Source organism: Watersipora subatra, chromosome 9 (genome assembly GCF_963576615.1).
Source record: "Watersipora subatra chromosome 9, tzWatSuba1.1, whole genome shotgun sequence".
NCBI classification, from domain to species: Eukaryota; Metazoa; Bryozoa; class Gymnolaemata; order Cheilostomatida; family Watersiporidae; genus Watersipora; species Watersipora subatra.
In genome coordinates this window covers 8,823,809-8,845,914 of record NC_088716.1, presented here as the reverse complement: position 1 = coordinate 8,845,914, position 22,106 = coordinate 8,823,809, and the positions used below count along the sequence as shown (strand labels likewise).

The following is a 22,106-nucleotide window of genomic DNA, read 5'->3' as shown; positions in this document are numbered from 1 at the left end:
CCAGATATTAACCCCCTCACTCATCCGGTAGGTAATCTCTCGCTCTCCTCGATAATCCGCGAGATCCACTCCGGAAAACCATCCAGCCCTCGATGTCCCAGATATTCACCCCCACTATTCCACCGATAATCGGCGACGATTCGCCCGACTAATCCCGCGATAATCCGCGTTTAATCGGATGACTCATCCCCCGCTAATCGGATGACTCATCCACAGATAATCCGCCGATTACGCCAGGAGCGGATCCGTAACCCCTCGAATTCAACCCCCTACTCTACACCACAATTTCCCCCCAAACCCCAACATCTCATTCAACTCCACACGATTCAATCTACACCCCTAGCCAATTTAATTCACAACCCCCTTTTTCTATCCCCCCGCTGGATCCGTCACTTTTGTGTGTAGATCTGCTCTCTATATACTACTTATATGTTATATAGTGATGATATATATGTTATATGTTATATATGTTATATAGTGATGATATATATGTTATATATGTTATATAGTGATGATATATATGTTATATATGTTATATAGTGATGATATATATGTTATATAGTGATGATATATATGTTATATATGTTATATATTGATGATATATATGTTATATGTTATATATGTTATATAGTGATGATATATATGTTATATATGTTATATAGTGATGATATATATGTTATATGTTATATATGTTATATAGTGATGATATATATGTTATATATGTTATATAGTGATGATATATATGTTATATGTTATATATGTTATATATGTTATATAGTGATGATATATATGTTATATGTTATATATGTTATATATGTTATATATGTTATATAGTGATGATATATATGTTATATGTTATATATGTTATATATGTTATATATGTTATATATGTTATATATGTTATATAGTGATGATATATATGTTATATGTTATATATGTTATATATGTTATATAGTGATGATATATATGTTATATGTTATATATGTTATATAGTGATGATATATATGTTATATGTTATATATGTTATATATGTTATATATGTTATATATGTTATATGTTATACCCGCTGTGTAAAACTGTGTGAAGGTTACATGAATTGTTCATTTTAATACAGAGGCTTCTGTTAATAAATTCGATGACAAGTTTGAGAGGTGAGTGCCAAGTTTTGTCAGCAGATTTTTGATGCCGCTTCACTCACAGTTAAACATTAGACATAGAGAAGTTTAGTTTTCATGAAGTTGTACTCATGCCTCGTAGCTTACAATCATCCCACGACCAAACGAGTGGAGCGAATGTTTGAGAGTTTCATGATAAATGCATGTGCACACAACTCACGAAAATTATTCATCAGCAACGTTGCAAACCCTTGTACCGAAATTTCATCAACAAATTTAACCATTTTTGTGTAGAGTCGTCTAAGTATAATAATGATACAAAACTCATAAAAACATATTTAAATATGTTACCAAGTCTTTGAAAATTGTCGACATATTCCTAAACCTTACCCATCTGATCGGATTATACACAAATAGACAGATTAATTTGGCCAAAAATCGTTATTAAAACTTGCTAAGCCTTGCTTTTATTAAATTAAGACAGGCAAACGAACTGCCGAGCAACAGAGAATAGAACCATTAAGTTGTGCGCATTTCACGAAAGAATAACGTGAACATTTCACCAGTCTATAGCGTGGCGAATTGCCGAAGGTTTATGTAATTAACGTAGAAGTGCTGAAATCGTTTTTTTTGCCGATGTCAAAGTAACTGACATTTTGGAAACTTTTGAGTACTTTGGTATTCTAACTGATGTCCAAAGCAGTGAAAGTAAAGGAAATGACGATATTTTTTTCTAACAATTCTTATGAGATTATTACAATATTTAATTATAAGTTTGGATGACTATCGCAGTGTTATAGTCACACTAACAACATCGATGATGGGCAATATGTTACTGTTATTATTTTTTCTAAATATTTTTGTTAAATAGATTTTCTAAAAGTCTATATAAATATCACAACTTCTTGATATTGTTAGCTATGACGTTTTGAAATGTAAACCAAATTGTGCATTGGTTTTCTATGATTACTGTATTATTATATTAATAATATTGGTTATTCTAATAATATCAGTGCATTTTACTTCTAATATTGGCCAATATTGCATTTCTCCTATCGCAGGGGGAGAGATATAAACATATAATCTTTTCCTTTCATTATTGCTGTTTGTTGTATATAATAACACCCACACCCAGTACATTACAGCTACCAATGCAGTTGTCCTATTGTACTGCAGTGCCATTTGACTGCTAATATTGCATTTCTCAACCATCAGTACCCTTTCTTTTTTCCAATATCACTTTGGTCGTGGGCTGTATGACGGGAATTTCTAGTTATAAATATACAGATCTTTTTTAGTTATCTTCTGTTTACTATGGCGCTACGTCGTACGTGATGTACTGCTCAAAATGTGAGAGATCTGTTTGCTCGGTCACTTGTAATATAAACAGCAGAGAGTTCAGTTATACAATACATACATGTACAAGTTCTGTTCAGTAAACTACTCATCGCTAGTCTCTGACCTATAACAGACATAATAAAACCAATATGAGAGACTTTTTCATCTCATTGCTGTTTGTGATGGTGATGGTCAAAGTTATCCGTGTTATTCAGGGTCTGCTCGCGTTCTCTCAGGATTCCTGGTATTTATTGTGAAAACTAATCAGCCTATGAACAATGAAAAATTGTAAAAATTTTAAGACTTCGTTTTGACTTATAACTATTACATCACTCACTTTCCTACCATAAGGCAAGCCTTTGGTAATTAACCTTGGCCTAACCAAATTGAAGAACAGGTATATGAATGTGTTGCCACACTAATGTAATAAATTCATTGTTATCAGTTTTTAATATTTGCCAAAAATATCTTATCAATTTAAAGGGCGTATAATAGGATCTCTATTAAACCATAAGTTCTGTTAAATGATGTCTCTCTCAACAATGAGTCTATGTAGAACTTTGTTTGAACGTTTGACTTCAGTGGCTGATTGTTGCCCTTTTTTATGTTTTGTGATTGTTGTATGGCATAATTTAACAAAATTTTTTGTTTGAAATTAAATTATTGCCAACGAAATAATATTATTTTATAATCGATGTACTTAACTCTCAAAACCCGTCGTTCGGTCTGTCCAGCCAAAACTATTAAAATCTAGAGAGGAAAGATCTGCTTCAAGCTGGATTTGATTTTGGAACCTTCCATTCACCAAGCAATAACCTAACTAATTAAACTAAATGTAATGCAATGAATTCATTAGACACCAGGGGTTCAGGGGTTGCCTTAGTTAAAATACCCATAGCACTCAGCATTATGCAACATTTGCATAATGCGGAGTGCTATGCAGAGTGCTGTGCTATGCTGAGCTTTTTAGCTTTACGACAGCTTGCTGTAACGGCTCATATTACTAAGTTTAGCAATACTGATAGTAGCTTACCAAAATTAGCCATTGGCAATGTGCCAGGCTAATGGCAAGTGGCAGGCAACTACATTACCTGCCACTACTTATAAGCTGTTTTTTAATGTAATATCTGTGCAACATGTATATATATAACATACATGACCTATTTTCATGAAGGCCACATTTCAATGTTTGTCTTAACTTTCTTATGTTATTTGCACGCCAGATATCAAGAAGGTATGTAAATTTCAGCAAAGATTGTCATAGCATGAACATAGTGAAGCTCGTTAACACCAATTTATATCTAATCCTGAAAATGCATTTTTAGCATGAAGAGAAAGAGTTACACAAGAAATACCTTCTATCCAAGCCTCTCGACGCTCTACCAATACTTGTCAATGGAAGGTGAGCAGGCCGCATGCAGTATTTGATAACAACATATAGGTTTCATGCAGAAGGTCATGTCTGTGTCAAACCTTGCTGACTGGTAGTCATAAAAGGTTGTTTGTCGACTCTCACTTAAGTCGAGAGTCTCTTTGATCCCAAAGCTCTCTTGACATCAAATTCAACAACATTAAACCAGGTTTTGCTTGCAATAACTAGCAGTAACTAGCTGGAAAAAATCCACTGTATGCATAGCAGCTGCTGCAGTAAAATGCCTGAAAGAGAATAAAGTAACTAAAAATCTCAGACAGTTTGAAGCTAAAACCTGAAATCTGGTATTTCTCTTCAAGTTTAACATATTGCACCATCATGTTGCATCTAAAAGCGATAGTACTTTGAATACTTACATTATCCACTTACAATGTATACTTACTGGTAACGTTGTTTGCCTATCTGCAACAATATGTACCAACCTGCAACAATATGTACTTTTGAATAACAAACAATGTGTTCTTATTTGTAACAAGGTGTGCTTACCTGTAACATTTTGTACTTACCAGTGGCAATGTGTGTTTACATATCACAGAAAGTACTAGCCTGTCGCAACATTTAGTTACAGGGACAATAATTATTCACCTATCTACCACAATGTATACTGACTTGAGACACAAATCACCCATTTGTAAGACATGGTATATTTTGCTGTTTTGTCTCAGAATTTTGAGCTCTGAAGAAATTGAACGTCTCAAGTTAATTTCTGATAAGAAAAAAGAGAAATTGAAGTTTCTACAAAGGTTTCCGATCCGAGGAACCAATCACTCCCTTCTTTATATGGATACTGAAGGTAGTCAGTGTACTTGAAGAGCAGACAACTCCTAGTGAGCCAGTCGGTATTCTACTGCACGATGAAAACCCAATGTGTTTGGCATCAGTTCACTGAAATATGTTATTTCCCTCTACTTTACACACATAATTTTGTAGTTAAAGCTGTCAAGTTGACACCAATTGCCACTCCTTGGCTTAAAATCTTGAGAAGACACTTTAATCAATACAGACTCGTCTTCACTTGTTTAAAACTGGCTCAAGTTGGCTCCCTAATCTGAAAGTTGAAAGTGCATAGTTAACTTATCAATTAGTGTTCTAGCAAAAAAGTCAAGCTTGAAAAGGAAACCTAACGTGTTTAAAAAAGAAGTCTCTGACTATATCAGAGAATATATATGTTCTTGTTTTTTTAAGATGTTACTTGAATGTTCGGCAAAGTTTAAAATATTAGATCTTTGGTTTTATTATGTGTTCCAGCTTCATGTTTTTTACATATTCAATTTTTTTAAAACAGGAAAATCTGCAAGCAATATGAACACATTCTCATGAAATATAAAAGCGTGGTAGCTTATTAAATGGCTTTTCAAACAGCAAAAAGATTCTAGCACTCTGAAATGTATTCTGGAAGGTGAAATTTAATTCAAATTTATGTTTTAATGTGCTATGCGGAAAAATAAGGATTAGTTTTGTATAAGCAATGTTTTTTATAATAAATGATGCATTTTCAAACTATTCATCGAGAAAAAGAAATTAAATGTGACCTTACAAAATAGGATTGCGCAATTCACTTTTCATCCAAATTAACAAGCTTTAGAGCGAAACACCTGAATCACATCTTTGAATTTGAATCACAATATGCATATTCTGCTAGTGAATCAGCCTTGACCTTTCGCCCTGCAGTTGAAGCTGCTAGGGAAAAATAAACTATTTTTAGCCAACAAGTTAGCACAGTTGATACAAGAATCAGAATTGCTAGCGGACATATTAGGTATGCACAGAAACTTAAAAATGATGTTATTCGTTGCCGTCTTGCTTATAGGTCAGAAAGGTGGAGCTAGATGCAAAAAAGAGCCAGTCATTCACACACCTGACAACTATGGGTATGTTTTACGGAAAAGAAAGGAGTGGGCGGATCTCGCAAAACACGATGTAGTTGCTGACTATCAGGTATAAGAACTCTGTCAACTGATGGATCTACAAATGCAGACGTTGTTAGAAATATTCTTACCAAGTTTTTTTTAAAACGATTATCAGCTTAGATGAGCAAAATCCCAAGCACAATGGTTCTTTAGGTAAAGTATTCACGCAGCCATTTCTATGAAACCTGGATGACACTGAACACAGTTCAGACACATTACTGACAAATAGACTAGAGAGTAAGGATTCTGATCCTGGTTATTAGATAGATTTTATCTAGGAAATGTGAGGGAGCCTGTTTCTGTGCAATAAAAGAAAGGTTAAAACACTACTGTTTATAATAATAGACATCTACCGATCTTATGATACAAACAGAAATGCTTTTGGTAAAGGTGTTGTATTAGGTTTGACCAGTGTAATTATTGACGACATCAAACAATGTCGATGTGACTTTGGGACATCAAACAATGTATTTGTGACTTTGTGTTTGTAACAAAGTCACTCGTGTGTTCGTAAATTCAATAAAAATTGCAATAATTTCAAATGTTTTGAAGAACAGTATATCTATCAAAACTGAAAAAAAGAAATTGTATAATTTTTCAGCGATTTTCATTTTTTTATATACTATAATCTATGACAACTTGGACAGTTTTGTAACCAGTTTAAACACAAAATCTTGTTCACATAGATGTGTGCAACTTCTGTGAAAATTGTTCACATAGATGTGTGAAAATTCTATGATTAGTTAAGATTTCATGCTATTTAAAATTTATTGCAAAACTCTAAGCAATGTTTTTTATTTTGGATAATTGACTATATAAATGATTGCAGATAGAGCTCATTCATGATTTGAACCTGTTACCTCAGAAAAGATAACTTTTGGTTTTGTATAAAACTCACATTTCTCAGCTTGGTAAAGATTAACAGCATGTTTATTGCTACACAGTTTGAGCCTTTCATACTTCTAACTTAATTTTTTTGCAAAATAATGTCTCTGCACCTAGTATTTTTGAAAAGCCATTGTAGCAGTTCCTAGCAATAAAACATGACCAAAATTTAATTTGTATGAAGTAAGTTTTGTTTTTGTTAACATAATTCTCATACACAAACATACATCTTGGTCATGTTATTGAAATATTATCATTTTTTAAGCTTTGATTGAATATAGTTATTATATTATAGTTATTATATTAGTTATATAATATATATAGAATATAGTTATTATAATATAGTTATTATATTAGTTATATATTAAAGTTAACATAGTATAGTGTGTCACTGTTTAGTGTCTAAAATATTAACATCCCTCAATCCAGTCTCCATTGAATACATGTTTCAGCAAAACACTGTATACAAGTTGTCATACAAGCCACCTGTCTCTACTTGCCGCAAAGTTTCCCGTCCATCAAGTAAACAAATCAACTCTACAATTACAACCCCAAAACTAAATGAGACAAGAAAAGGTAAAACTTTGTCTCCTTGTTTTGATAATTTCTATACAACGTTGTTTAGGTAAACATTGGTATAAACTGTATGTCATAGTAACTTTACGGCTGTGCTTATTTTGCATCTGTTTTGGAAAAAAAACAGATTCATCAATCTTGCAGGTCTAAACCCCATTTACGAGACACTTCAAACTACCTCTCAGCTGCAGCATCAGCTGAGGAGACCAGCTAGACTTCTTCCTGGAAGAGTCTAATGCATGTCACCTGATCTGTTGAGTTTATCAGTCGATCCAGCATAATATGGTTCAAGACGTGTTGTTAGAGATTACAGCTAATTCTGTCAGTAGAAAAAAAGCTGATTATTTGAAAACTATTTTTAACATTTGCTTTGAGTAAATTGCAAAAAGTGAAAACGACTACATTTCAAAATCACCAAGCTCTACTTAAAAGGTCTCTTATATAACATCTCAATACTGCTTTTGCATATCAGAACTTTGATTCTGTGTTCTTTGGCAGTTCAGTCAGTTAGTTTTATGAATTTGGCTAATATATCCTTCATCCCGCCTTATTTTTAATTGTTAATAAAAGTAAATGCTGTTGTTAAATAAATCTTGTTCAGAGTTGTTACATCAGTTTCTTTGTACCCAACAAAACTATATAGTTTATTTAGCTGTATAATTATATACAGTTCTATAACTGTATAGTAGATTTTATCCTTACTCCTCTGATAAAATGTCTTTGAGACACAAAACAATTAGAATATGATTTTGCTCTCTACACATGGTTAGAAATCGCAAAGATTATTTATATTTTAAAAAATGATATGAATAATGCAAATGCATATATTTTGTTGCTATTGTTTTTATAACTTGTTGGATGATTCACAAAATTCTAATGTAGACTAACGCGATTAAACCGCTTATTTGAGCTGATTTTTGTGTTCTCGTTGTATACACAGAACTCTGGTATGTTATTATAACTATTCTTATATCGCTACTACCAAAGTTTTGGTTAACTAAAAAAATTAAAATATTTTGGTACTTTGAGTTGTAAGTCTACTGTACTTGATTGTGAAGAAACAGTCGTAGCTTTCACAGCTAAACCTTGAAACACAAATTCCATCAAGTAGCGCAGCTAGTATTCTTTGGATCCCAAGTCCGGTATGTTAATTTCCAGCTGTTTGAATTCATCTTCAATCCAACTCCAATTTATTATGAGATTTATTAATTTTCATAAACAATCTCAAAATAATTCTTTTTGATGAAAATTCTTGAAGTTTGTTGTAGAGAGTCGAGTAAATACAGCTCCTACGACTCCGCTTATAATTGGTAAGAACCTGAAATCCGTGTACGTTAAATTACTGTTGATAAGCCGCCTATGCTCTCATAATTTTGTAATAAAAGTTCTTGCTAGACCCTGACATAAAACGCCCTACTATAACATCCTATGGAAACATGTTCTGCTTGTCAGTCCAGCTTAAAGCTTCAACAGTGGCGCACCCAGGCATGGCTACACTATCATTGCATAGAAATTTAAAAATTTTGAACCATTGCTTACAGAGAGCTTTTTGTATTTCATAACCGGGATATATATGCTGATTGACAAAACCTTTTTCTGTTGTAGTTTAGAGCTAAAAAAATCAGTTAGCAAGTGCTCTCCAGACAAACTGGAGATGCTATGTCACCAAGAAATGGTAGCTGAGAATTATTCAGTTCACTGACCTCAGCTACCATGTACTGTACCAGTACCAGTATGAACACACTTAATATGCGAGGGTATTCCATCAAATATAAAACAAAACAAGTTTATAGCATCCAGCAGAAAAATACAAAAAATCACCCAAAACACAGGTTATTTAAAACTTTGGTAAAAAATAGGAAATTTATTTTAATTACAAATAATAACTGCCACTTTAATAAGTGGTTTTATTTACGAAAACTAGAAATCTGTGATAAAAAGGCAGATCTCAGCTGGCGACTGCCGGGGTATCATTTTTAGACTTTGAGTTCTCATGTTTTTCCCTGAGCAATTCAATCTCTTTCTGCACCCGCTGCACTGGATCTGCTGATGAAAGTGGCTGACAGGAACAAGCCTGCCGTAGCTTTAGAGCCTGTAAAAAACAGCAAATGAAACTTAAAAGCTGAATATGGCCTTGACCTTGACTAAAAAAGTATAACAGGTAATCTGAAACAAGCTTCATAGACTTTGTGAAAAATGAGGAGAGACCAAATAATGAAACTACTTGAATTTAATAGAAAAAGACCATTTTTATTTTATCAAAGACAACATTATAGTGGGTAGACAGGAAATGAAGCACCACAGGATGTATGAAGTTGAAAATAAACATGTGTTTGTAGCAAGGTTGGAAAAAACCATGATGTTTTTTAAATATCAGATTTTTTGGATTTAAATCAGACTATTTTTGGATTTAAATTGGATTTTTGTTGAAAACATCAATTACCAGTTTTTTTCATAACCACTAATATAATATTATTTTATCAAAGTGTGTCACATGAAATCATTAAATTTTAGCAACATAAAACATTTTTGCATCACTTTGATTTATTAAAAGTTGTTTTTATTATAATTTTGACCAAGTTGTGCAGTTCATATCCACAGTAGACCCTCTATAAGTCCCATTTTTTGACACGGAAAAAAATCAAAAAAATAATCAAACATGATTTTTTAGGATGATTTAAATCAGTTGATTTAAGTCATTAATTGCGCCCTGTATTTGTTATTAAATAGTTTATTTTAAATTTTTAAATATTAAATTGTGTTATGTCATGAAAATTGGATGAACTCATTAATTTTAACAAATTAACTGTAAGCTTTAAAATAAGTATCCAGATCTACAGTAAGAAGATTCCTTAAGTAACCGTAACTGACTATCCAAGACTGATTCGAATATTCTTCAATCGGCCAAAATTAACAAATGTCGTTTGAGAATAGAGCAGCATGACTGTCGTACAAACCTCAGGTATGACATCTTGAAGCTGGCGGACACGCGATTCATGTGAAGGATGTGTGGACATAAATTCAGGGATTCCAATGCCAGGAGAATACTTGAGCAAAGCTTCTTGTAAAGCCCAGAATGCGGGTGCCTCCCTCACATCATAACATGCCTACGGAGGGGCATAGTGTAAACTATAATACCTGGTGAAACAGCACAAGGCTAGCTAGGTGGGATTCTACAAGCTGAACGTAGCAAAAGACCTTTCTAATATATTATATATCTATGTATAATATATTAGAAAGATCATTTGCTATGTTCAGTTTGTAGAATATATATGGTATACATATATATAATATACATAATACAATACATAATATATACCTATCTATATATTTCTCAAAGTATGTGTGTGTGTCCCTCCAGCAACAGACCTTAAAATCTTGATATTAAAATTCTGCTTTCTGATAGATTTGAATTCATGACGCATGCACCGACAAGGCCATTTTTCAGACAGACGCTCTACCACCGAGCCAGAACGACATAATGATCAATTATGTTATCATATACCGCATACCTCATGCTAATTATTTTGGCCTTGCGTCCACGAGTTACAATGCTTTTGTTCAAAAATATTTTGGGACTTAAGCAACGCGATGCTTATTCGTTTTTTTTGTTAGGGCTAATTTATTCGGCCCCACGAGATCGACAATAATTTATCTTGAACTTAAAATTTGGCGATTTATGTACTGATTATATACGTTATTAAAATATATGCGTCGCTGAACTTGACTTGGCGAGTTATCCCTTATACGGTATATCCGATATCCATTAAAATAAAAACGTTTCGCAATGATATAACTAATGTTAAAAGTTTAAGGTTTACTAAAATACATAAGTTTACAAGTTTACTAAGACACATACTAAAACTGCTTTCAAGTGTGTGTTTAGTAAACGTAATTCATTTAAGTTGGACTCAGCGTTTATGTTACATGTCTGTCTTGAGGATAAAAACTCTCCACGTAGTGCATTGTAATTTTATATCATTTTGGGCACACAGATCATAACCACAAATCTCACTAAAGTCATTGCAGGTACCTATAGTTACTAAGGTTAACATAGTATTTTGGTACTAATTTTAATGATGACGATTATTATCAGGAGGTGATTGCATTAGATAATGACTATGGGTTTCTATACCACTCTATGTACGTCTATAGCCTGCGTCTATAGCCAACATGCCAATTTTTGCATGCCAACACTGAAACGAACTGAAATCATATAATTGTACACCAAATAACTTTGGATTGTAATCGTAGCAAAATAGACTACATTTAGCCATTACTTGCTAATGATTTTTCATTTACATTCAAACACCTTAACATTTTTATTTTTCTTTCTAATTTATTTCAACGAAACACTTCATTCAAGTTATGAAATTTTAAATTTACAGTTGTTTGAAAGCCTTTACAGTTGTTTTATTTATTTTTAATTTAGTTGTCCTGCACAAAACATTTTCTTCATGGTATGAAGTTTGAAAGTTACAGTTGTTTGACAAGGTTTGAAAACCTTTACAGTTGTTTTTATTTTCTCTCAATTTAATTCAACTACAGAAAACACCTCTCTTATGATATGTAGTTTGAAAGTTAGAATGGCAAATGTTCTTATATGTTAAATAACAATCAATTTTCTGTCCAAATACTTTTTTATTACCCGAGCAACACCGGATAGTGCAGCTAGTATATATATATGTATATATATACCGTAAAACCTCTAATTGAACGCCATGGTGCTCTATTTTTCAACCCTTCCTCTATAGTGATGGCGGTCAATTGGAGGCGGCGTTCAAATAGAGGCTGGCGGTCTATTGTTCAAATGGCTTGTCAGAATTTTTGGAAGATAAATTTAGCCCTATTGCAAGCAAAGCGAACGTCGCCTATATTGTCACCTAATGTCGGCAGTATATATCTATATATATACCGTAAAACCTCTAATTGAACACCATCTCTATTTGAACGCCACCCTGAGAGAAGGGTTGGAAAATAGACCGCCATTCTCCACTTGTACGCCACCTCCATTTGACTACCACATTGACATTATTTGATCTTTACGAGCCCATAATATCAACTGATCAGTAGAAAAGTTTTCAGAAAATCGTATTAATAATTAATCGTTTATATCAATAACAAATAATTCTCTCGTTGTCCGATTTCAAAGCTTTTTGTTTTTCTTGTTAAAACTTTGAAAGCAACACCATAGAAATAATCAATAACGGTCTCAGGCTAGTAGTAGTTCTCTGTTTAACCCAGTCTTTCTACTTCGAAGTAGCCTACATATACATGTAATATATAAAAAACTGCTTTAATGTACGATAGTAGGATGAACTTTCAAAGCATTTATATAAAAATAATTAGTGTCTCAGGCTAATAGCAGTTCCTTGTTTAACGCGGCTTTGATACTTCGAAGGCCATACATATAAAACGGTTTGCAAGTTTTGAACCTAAGATTACATTTAGCGAGCAAACTTTTAAGCGTTGCATTGGCGCTAATTGCAGCGCATGGAAGTTTTGTATTAATCGATGCACATCTATTGCACATAAAAAGCTAGTTTGGGCTGCAAACTGTAGCAAACATATTAGTGAGTGCAATGAGCTTTTATTCAACAATGTTAAATATAGATAAAAAATAATAATATGTCTTCAGATTTAGAATGAAATAAAAATTAAAAATACCAACAAACTGCAAAGAAGGACACAGGCTATACTATTATCGCAGGTCAATTGCAAGCAATAGATATAAACTGGTAGAGATATTTCTCGGTTTCTCGATGCACTTTTATTAAAAGATCTTTCACAACATACATTAACACTTTTACAAGTAAATTAACAGATTTATTGTATCCAAAAGGTTGAATATCGCTCCACCGAAAAAAGAGAGCAAAATATAGGCAACATTCGCTTCGCCCATAATAGGGCTAAATTTATCTTTCCAAAATTGTGATGAGCCATTTGAACAATAGACTGCCAGCTTCTATTTGAATGCCAATTGTCCAATTGACCGCCAGTATAGAGGAAAGGTTGAAAAATAGAGCGCAATGGTGTTTAATTAGAGGCTTTATGGTATATATATACAGTATTAATGTCTATATGTATACATGTATATACGTGTATATACAGTATATATATCAGATAAATACTAGTGTATATATATTTATATATATATACTAGTATATATATACTAGTATATATATACTACTATATATATATACTGTATATACATGTATATACAGTATATATATCAGATAAATACTAGTATATATATATACTAGTATATATATACTACTATATATATATATACTAGTATATCTATATATACTAGTAGATATATATACAGTCAAACATGGATAACTCGCCCTCGGATAGCTCGAACACATGGTTAACTCGAACGGTTTCTTTGGTCCGTTCCCACGTAATGATAAATTGCTTTAGATAACTCGACCTCAACACTGTTAACTCGAACAGTTTTTTGCCCAACGGCTACCGAGACGGTTTTTATCGCTTTAGAAAATCACTTTTTTCCAAGCCATAGAGGTAAACCTCAACTTTTCGTAATTCATAGGCATCGTTATTACTACCATCGGCAAAATATGTCAACGACTTTTTAAAGGTTTCGTGAAATTTGATTTTTACCAAACATCCGCCTAGCGATGGCCCTTCAGAAGCAAGGAAAAGTGAGGTAACCTTCGCATAAACTTCAAGAAAAATCGGCAAAATTGATCTTGGTTAAAACGTTCAAAAGAAAAAGATGTCTTTTCTTCTGAGCATTTCAACAACGATCAAACTTTGCCAATTTTAATATAAAAAACGTCCTGGCAATAACATCACCTCAAGCAACAAACCAATCTCAAGTGATAGAAAAATCTCTATACTTTTTGATAAAAAAATTATAAACTTCACATTAGAAGCATTTAATTTGAAACAAGCCATTTATACTTTTGATTTATATTATAGTTTGTATATGTACATGAACATGTATCTACTAATAAATAAATAAATACATGAACTTGTGACAGTGCTCTGATAACTTGAACGCTCTGATAACTCGAGCGCTTTCGCTCGGTCCCGTGAAGTTCGAGTTATCCATGTTTGACTAATAAAGAGATTCCAATCTACGGTGGCTTTTCGTTTTTGAGCTTTTAAGAGCTTGCAATCACATTTCCACATATTTGGCACCTACAACACCACAGAGTAAAACATGGTGAATCTTTTGATACCAAATAACTGTAATGTAAATTTTATTGCAAGTCAACCTTTAACAATCATCACGCTTAATGGTCAACAGCGTTAGTTATTAACCCCGAGCAAGCGCTTCAAGCATGAGTAGGTATCTTAACCAATGTAATGACTATTTGCCGAAGGGATCAATTTTATTCTGTGTAGCCTAATGGCTAAGTTCGCTGCCTCTAGATCTGCAGGTTCTGGGCTCAAATCCCGTGCAATACAGATTGTTCATTGCTAGATTTTAATCTCTATAACTAGACACAGAGAGGAAAACAAAAAGACAAACAAGCTTAGACTTGGATAGATATTTCTAGCATTTTGGCAGTCTGGGCACGCAGACTACGTATTTTCCTTTTAGTAGCTCAAGTATGCTAACTGAAGTGTGCATATTTAAACCGATCACCATTAAAAATTGGTAGGTGTAATAGATATGTACACAATTATTCAATAGTATAGTAAGTGAGCTGTGTGGTATAGTGGATAGCACGCCTATCTTCAGTACTGAGGTTTCCGAGTTCAATTCTAGTGCGAAGCAGGTTTTTCATTCCATAAAACATTATCGCTTTAACTGGACATACAACGAACAAACCACAAAACACTTAGATTTATCTATAAAGAATATACTATCTGAATTGCTCTACTTCTGTTTAAAACAATCAGGACTGACGATTTTAAAACTGAGTGACAGCCAAGTATTGTTACATGAATAGTGATTGACTAACCTTGGCAGCAAATCCGAGCCCGACAGTGTCAGCCTCTGTCTCTAGCTCCCTGCTGTAGGGCAAGTCAAGCATTAGCTACAAGATATATAATACAAAATGGAGGGCTCTGTTACTGAACTCAGCATGTGGTGAACGTTTACTGAATATGTTCTTTTTTATCTTTTCACTTCTTATATCGATATTTATGTATCTATCTATTGTTGTTTCTACCTATCTGTGTATCAATCTTTGTATGTATCTATGGATCTATCTATGTATCTATGGATCTACGTCTCCCACTTGAATCTTTGTTACATCCTTAATCTGTTTTAGAGTTAGACTGTTATACGGACGAGTGTATAACCATAAACCCCAGCCTGAATATTTAGAAAGTGAAATTGATAGGAATGTTGCTATCCACTTATTGCTGTAGATGCCGAGGGCTCTGGTGCCCTCAGCATCCTTTGAAATTGGTCAGGTGTGACTGCAAGGTGAATCTGATGTCAAAGAAGCCCTGCCAACCAGAGAGATATTTACTTGCTGTGGTAAACCAGACAAAATGCTTTTTTTCTTGACCCCTGACCTCCCATACAGCAGCTGCTACTGTATGTAGATGCTTCATTAAACCATAACTGTCACGTACAACTTTTATCGTATTTTCTAGGTAAATCAGCCACGCTGATTCAGATTTTGTACTCAAAATAAAGATTGGTCCACTAACCTTTAAAGTCATTTAGGCTTTTTTATAGCGTTTCAATATCCGTCTCGAAAACAACACAATCGGCATTACAAGCTCCGCCCATAAATATGTGACGAAACCTAGCTTTTTCAGGAACGGAAGTTAGGAATTTTAGTCCGATTTAGAATAATAAAGATGGGTGCCTTAAAACCCAATTCGGTCTAAACATCCCTACGTAACTTCTGTTCCTAAAAAGCTAGGTTACGTCACGTATTTATGGGCGGAGCTTGTTGTGCCGATCGTGTTGTTTTCGACACCGATATTAAAACGCTGTAAAAAAGCCTTCATTACTCTGAAAGTTAGTGGACTAATCTTTATTTTGAGTACAAAATCGGAATCAGCGTGTCTGATTTACCTAGTAAATACGATAAAAGTTGTACATGGCAGTTATGGTTTAAGTACTCCATGTACTCCTGGTCTAGGAGGCGGTATGGGAGCCTTCAAATATGATGCCGCTAGTGCAGTAAGACAAATCTTAGCTTAGGAACTAACAATTACGCACCTTAATGAGTTTGTTGTAGAACCACTGAGTAACGAGAGCAATGCCATCTCCAGGGACCACAGTCCATATTGCAGCTAGAACAGCTATGGCCACAAAGTCCAACAATTGCCCTCGGCTGATATGTTCAATCTAAACGATATAACACAGTATTTATAGCGGTATGGAGTTATCTGCTTACAAACCCATGAGTAAAATTGCTACCAAGTGATGAAAGGAAAGATAACTTTCGATGAATACCTTATACAATCTTATGCTGATCGTGATTATTCCTCCGGTTTATTGGTACTGCAGTAGAATTTCCATCAATGAAAATTCTACCGCAGTACCATTTTAATTAATCACTTTCGGGACGATTTCAGCTAAAAATGTATCATGAATGGAGTTGTTCACCCTTAACAATGTCTCAAAGCCTTTCCAGCTACAAGACTCGCGCAACAAAACAATAAGAACATAACTCCCGGAAATAATTGGCCATCTTTGTAAAACTATACAATGATTTATCGATTGGTTTATTGATGATGGTGTCAGCTTTTAATTAAAAATATAATAAGAAAGCTAATAACATTGTGTGCCTCTATACAGATGAACAGAGGTGCTTCCTATTGTCGGTGCCTGGCTAATTTGAATCAGTAACCAATCAAGTTACGAGGATTAGTTCTCAGGTAAGCAAAGACAACTCCTTGAGGTATAAAGAATATTTGATTTTTCTGAAGCTGTGTACTTATTCGGAAGTGGGATCACGTACTATGGAAACTTTCTTTTCTGAATAAGGTAGAGACTAGTGCTGGGCATGATAACAAAACTCGTTGAATTTGCGGGTTTATCTTCTCCTGAGTCTCGAGTAATAGAAATTTTGAGCATTTCAATCTTGCGGGTTCGGGTTCTGACTTGCAAGTTCAGGCTTTGGTACACGAATCCGTCGAGTGAAGTGGACAAAAACTCGGGTCTATTGCGCCCTGCGCTCTAAGCAATGTTTAACAACCCGCCTGTTAACACTGCGAGCACGACTATCGGTTGATAGAAAGTAATAAAACATAATGAATAAATTAAATAAAATTATAATTGCATTGTAAATTTTAAGATATGTCTGATGATTAGAAATTTTAGACATAAAACCCGTATCACCAAACCCGATACCAGAAAAACCCAATGACCAAGAAGTACTCGTGCCAAGCACTCCCAGCAACCCGATACTCAAAAAACTCGACCGGAAGGGGCGGAGTCTAAACTCGTTGGCCAAGAAGTACTCGTGCCCAGCACCGGTAGAAACTATTTGCCCATACAAAATACACTGTAGCAACTCGGTGTGAGTATTCAGAATTACTAAACTTCCATACCGTGACACACCCCCATGTGGCGCTGCAATGCCAAAAACAGCAGTGCTGCTTTAATTGTATGGCGATTCAGTGTCGCTTTTTGGAAACGAAACATACATGTGACGCACAATCTTTATGCCGTGGAAATGGCCTTGGCGACCACCGGCGTAGTACTTGTGTGCGCGCATAGGTCTTGCTTTCCTGTTACTTCCGTATGCCTCGAGATAAGTCGACGCACAACCATCACTCTACTATAACACCCTATGAAAACATCAGCTGCTTGTCGGCCTAGCGCTTCAGCACTGGTGCACTACAGACAAACATCGCTGCATAGAGACTAATTCACAACACTGAACTTTTTTAACGGAATGCATCATGGGTTACGTGATTTTAAGACATAAAAATTCAACAGTACTTGATACTCACAGAATGACCCATGACTGCATGGGCTATCTCATGACTCAACACGACAGCAAGCTGGTCCACATTCCGCATCTCCTTTATCAAGCCGGTGTAGACGAATATGTGCCCATTCTACAGCAGAAGGAGGCTTTGCTTCACATGGCTACATAATCTAAGATTACCTTACACAAAATTTTAGAAATATATTAAAAAGTATCAATATTGTTCTAGCATTTGAAATTGTTTTCTTTTGATGTTTAAAGTGATCTGACGGCCAGGATGTTTCAAGATTAAAATCGAGAAAACTCGGTCGTGGGGAAAACGTTCGGAAGGAAAATACATGTCAAAATGACGTCACTAGTTGGTCGGATGCCAGTCTCTCTCGCTAGTGATATCGTCTATTGCTTTCAAGTTGCAGCGTTACGCGTGTCTATTCCGTTGGTCTATTTGATGAAGTACAACTATAAACGCCATAGTCGCACTTCTGCTTGAATCTGAGCATTCCAAGAAAGGATTTCATTCAAACTTTTATATCTATGGACTGAGTAGGTCTACAAAGACAAAAATGATATCAAATCGGAGCTTGATGTCTCAGCTTTATATTGATATTATTTCAGTTGCATCACTTCAATCGTGTAAATTCACCTTTAATCGTAGTTATCGCGGGCCGAATGGAAGAAAACATCTGGAGAAATTACAGATGAAAACTACAGATGATATCTTGTTTGCTACCTCTTTTGTATAACAATCTAATAAGCATCACAGAAAACTTACAGGAAGTACGAAGGCGTTACTTGTGCTATCATCATCCACGACTGTAACTGACCAATCAAGCTTCCATATCTGGTCACAGTTTGCCTGATTGGCCTTGAGAATGCGCATGGAACACTCCGAAACAACCTGATAACGGGGGTCACTAGCCGAGATCACCTGCACCTCATCCAGTATCTGCAGTGTGAGGTGAACATTGCTTATAAGGTGATGAAGGAAAACATTGAGCTAGGTCTACTAATGTATGCCTTGCAAGAGATACTGAAAAGGTTTAAAAGCGAAACTGATTTGTATTGGGTTACAATAACTTTGACTGGAACAGGACTTTCCGACAAATAGGCGTGCTAACACAATATTGAAGCACAAGGAAACAGTAAACACAGTTAAAGTTCAAGAAATTGATCTGTATGTCAAGGTCATAATAAGCCAAGGTTTGACTACTCAAAAGTGATAAGACGTTTATCAAAAAGAAAAATTCGCTTGTTTTATTTCCTCCTGATGAGCTGATCTACACACTACGAACATGCTCGTAAATAGTTGTAACTAACCACAGCCTGTAAAAGTAAACATCGGCACAGAGCAGACGTATCAGCTTTCCCAACAACAAGGAGTACTAATAGGTCATGTGCACTACCTACTAAAAAGAGTAGCTCTATTTGAACAGGAAAAGAAAGAGAAAAACATGACCATTAAAAGAAAATTTTCAGGATCATCGATAGAATTTAGATCAGAGATGCTCCAATCTTAGTATCTATGTTGACTCCAGCACCGATATGAAGCCAACATGTTCTTAAAGCAATCTGAGACAAGAGTTCTTTTCTACAAATCTACTATCGGTCATGGTAATAGAATCTTGTAATAGAATATATACAATGCAAACAAAATATTTGAATCAGTGTCTGGAATGGGTCAGATTTGGTGAAAATGGTGAACGGAATAGGCCATTGTCAATTCCAATCCTAGAATGATGGAAGGGTTTATGGTTGTTTTGCCGAAATCTATTGGCCAAAAGACACATACGTTGAAAGGTCATCACCAAAATTGAAGTCTTTTTTCAAAACGCGTAGTTTTGGTTGAAAATTTATGCTACATTTTACTTGAAAACTCAAGCTAGTTAGTCAAAACTAATTATACGCCATGTCATAACTGCTTTAGCGGGTTTATTTGCAACAAAATTCACATTACAGTTATTTGGTATCAAAAGGTTCCCTATGTCTTACTCTGCTGTGTTGTAGGTGCATGTGAAAATTTTATTACAAGCTCTTAAAAGCTCAAAAACGAACAGTTAATCACAGCCATCAAAAAACCTCGTAGATTGGAATCTCTTAATCCGCTACCGGTTTCAACCATTATCTTTTCGCCTAAACTTTCATTAACCGATGTAAGTTCATGAGATTTGACTAACCCCCTTTTCCTCTTGATCAGCTACAACTAGGATCTGATCATGAGTGAGGCTCATGAACCGTGTTCTGCCTGTCAACGGGTTCTCATCAAGATGTATATAGTAGTTGATTAGTGTGCCAGCTGTCAGCACAACAATAACACCTATTATTATACCCTTCATTCCCCCGAGTAGCTTCAGGTACTGATTTTTTTGATCCTGAGGTACCTTGGCCCACCATCTCCTTATGTACCTACAGACAATCCCTGACAAGCTGAGGCTTTTGTAAAATCAACTATATACAAACAAGCGGTGTTGATGATGATCAATTTAAAATTATGATATTTTGGTGATAATAATGAATTAATAATAGAAATCAATCAAATCATTGATTTGAATTGAGCTATGCAGTCAAGTCACTGAATAGATAACCTTCCCATTACAGAATGATTTAGTAGCAAACTATTTCAGTTGGCTTGCTCAGATTGAAATTGCCATTTCTTCCACAAGTTACAGCGTAAAGTTACATAAAAATAGTGCTATGCGCTTAGACAGTAAAACACCTATAGATACTAATAGATTACGAGACGGAATGTTTGGAAATATACCATAAAATGCATATAGCCTACAACGTTTGGTGCGAATTAATTTTGTTATACTAAAACATCAGTGGCTTAAAATATGCTTTGGTGGCAAAATATTTACTTACAAAATATTAAATATATTGCAATAGCTTGAAAACATATAAAATATCAACAATATATTAGATCTAGTGCTTACCGTCCCCATAGCATAGCCCATAATTTGCTGATCGGTTTAAAGACCAACCAGAATGCTGGCGCTGCATTTCGAGGTAGGCTTATATGAAATGACCGATGACCCACAGACTCAAAGACACGAGTAGCTGAAGCTGATACAAGTGGTTGTGAAAGAGAGCGACGTGCTGTAGCCAGAAGTAATCCCTGGGAAGGTTTTTTGCTGTGAGAAACGTGTACTTTTCGGGCATACTTGTGAGAGACATGATTCAACTTGCCCTGTGTGACAAGCTTTAGTTTGCGATGAGGTTTGTTGAAATTAAACCAGAATATTTGTCGCACGTGTAGCCATGCGAGTCGAGACATGCTACCTTTCTGGAAGTAATAGAATCTTCGATCGGTGTATCAACATCAGCTTAACCTAAAAGAAAATGAGCAGAACTAATATGCAAAATTAAACATATAAATGATTACAAAGGCCTTCCGTAAATTGCTATAACACGCATTTTAGCTATAGCCTATGACTGCTAACTTTCACTCCTTACGATGCTTCTGCAAGAATTTCCAGCTTCTGCAAGAATTTGTTGAGCTGAAACTTGAACTTTTGTACACAGCTACTTCAAGCAAACAGAATTATTGTCGTATATGTTTCGTGAATTTAAAACGCTAAAAGCAATAAGCAATAAAGTATAAAGCAATTTGTTTATAATATAAAATAAGCAAGTATGTATTATTTATCTTTACCGTTTTACGACGAGCATGATGATGAAACAGTTCAAGATTAGTCACTGTCGACGCCAGTTTTGTTTAGCAACAATGACATCGTCTCTGCCTATATAATTTAGTCACAATTCATTCCTTGACGATAGTTCTATGGAAATAGTCTATCGAAACAGTTTAGCTGAAATTTAGCAAACAGTTCCAACATCATGGACCCGTAGCATTTGAATTGGGAAATAGAGATTTAGTCGAAAAACTAATGGTCGAAACCAGAGCCATCGAGTTACACTCGATGGCTCTGGTCGAAACCGTTGTTGCCGACAGGCTATTTGTCGAATTCATAGACCT

General features: G+C 34.8%; 1 protein-coding gene across 1 annotated transcript; it reads right to left on the bottom strand.

Moving 5' to 3' along the window:
• Positions 1–8,791: 8,791 nt before the first annotated feature.
• Positions 8,792–21,832, bottom strand: LOC137404518 (metalloendopeptidase OMA1, mitochondrial-like). Its single transcript, XM_068090749.1, has 9 exons — positions 21,783–21,832; positions 21,064–21,459; positions 20,308–20,536; positions 18,906–19,079; positions 18,156–18,263; positions 16,414–16,542; positions 15,194–15,268; positions 10,214–10,363; positions 8,792–9,348 (listed from the first exon to the last, which is right to left on the bottom strand). Exons 2-9 carry the CDS (start codon positions 21,402–21,404, stop codon positions 9,205–9,207), a joined length of 1,350 nt encoding a protein of 449 aa, XP_067946850.1. The 5' UTR covers positions 21,405–21,459; positions 21,783–21,832; the 3' UTR covers positions 8,792–9,204.
• Positions 21,833–22,106: the final 274 nt, after the last annotated feature.

What these genes read in the sequence shown, in the direction of transcription:
- LOC137404518 (XM_068090749.1), bottom strand. Translation starts at nt 21,404, where the DNA reads ATGTCTCGACTCGCATGGCTACACGTGCGACAAATATTCTGGTTTAAT. An exon ending in ATGCAGTCATGGGTCATTCT is followed by an intron (nt 16,543 to 18,155) that starts GTGAGTATCAAG and finishes TATATCGTTTAG; the next exon opens with ATTGAACATATCAGCCGAGG. An exon ending in GGCTCGGATTTGCTGCCAAG is followed by an intron (nt 10,364 to 15,193) that starts GTTAGTCAATCA and finishes GCCCCTCCGTAG; the next exon opens with GCATGTTATGATGTGAGGGA.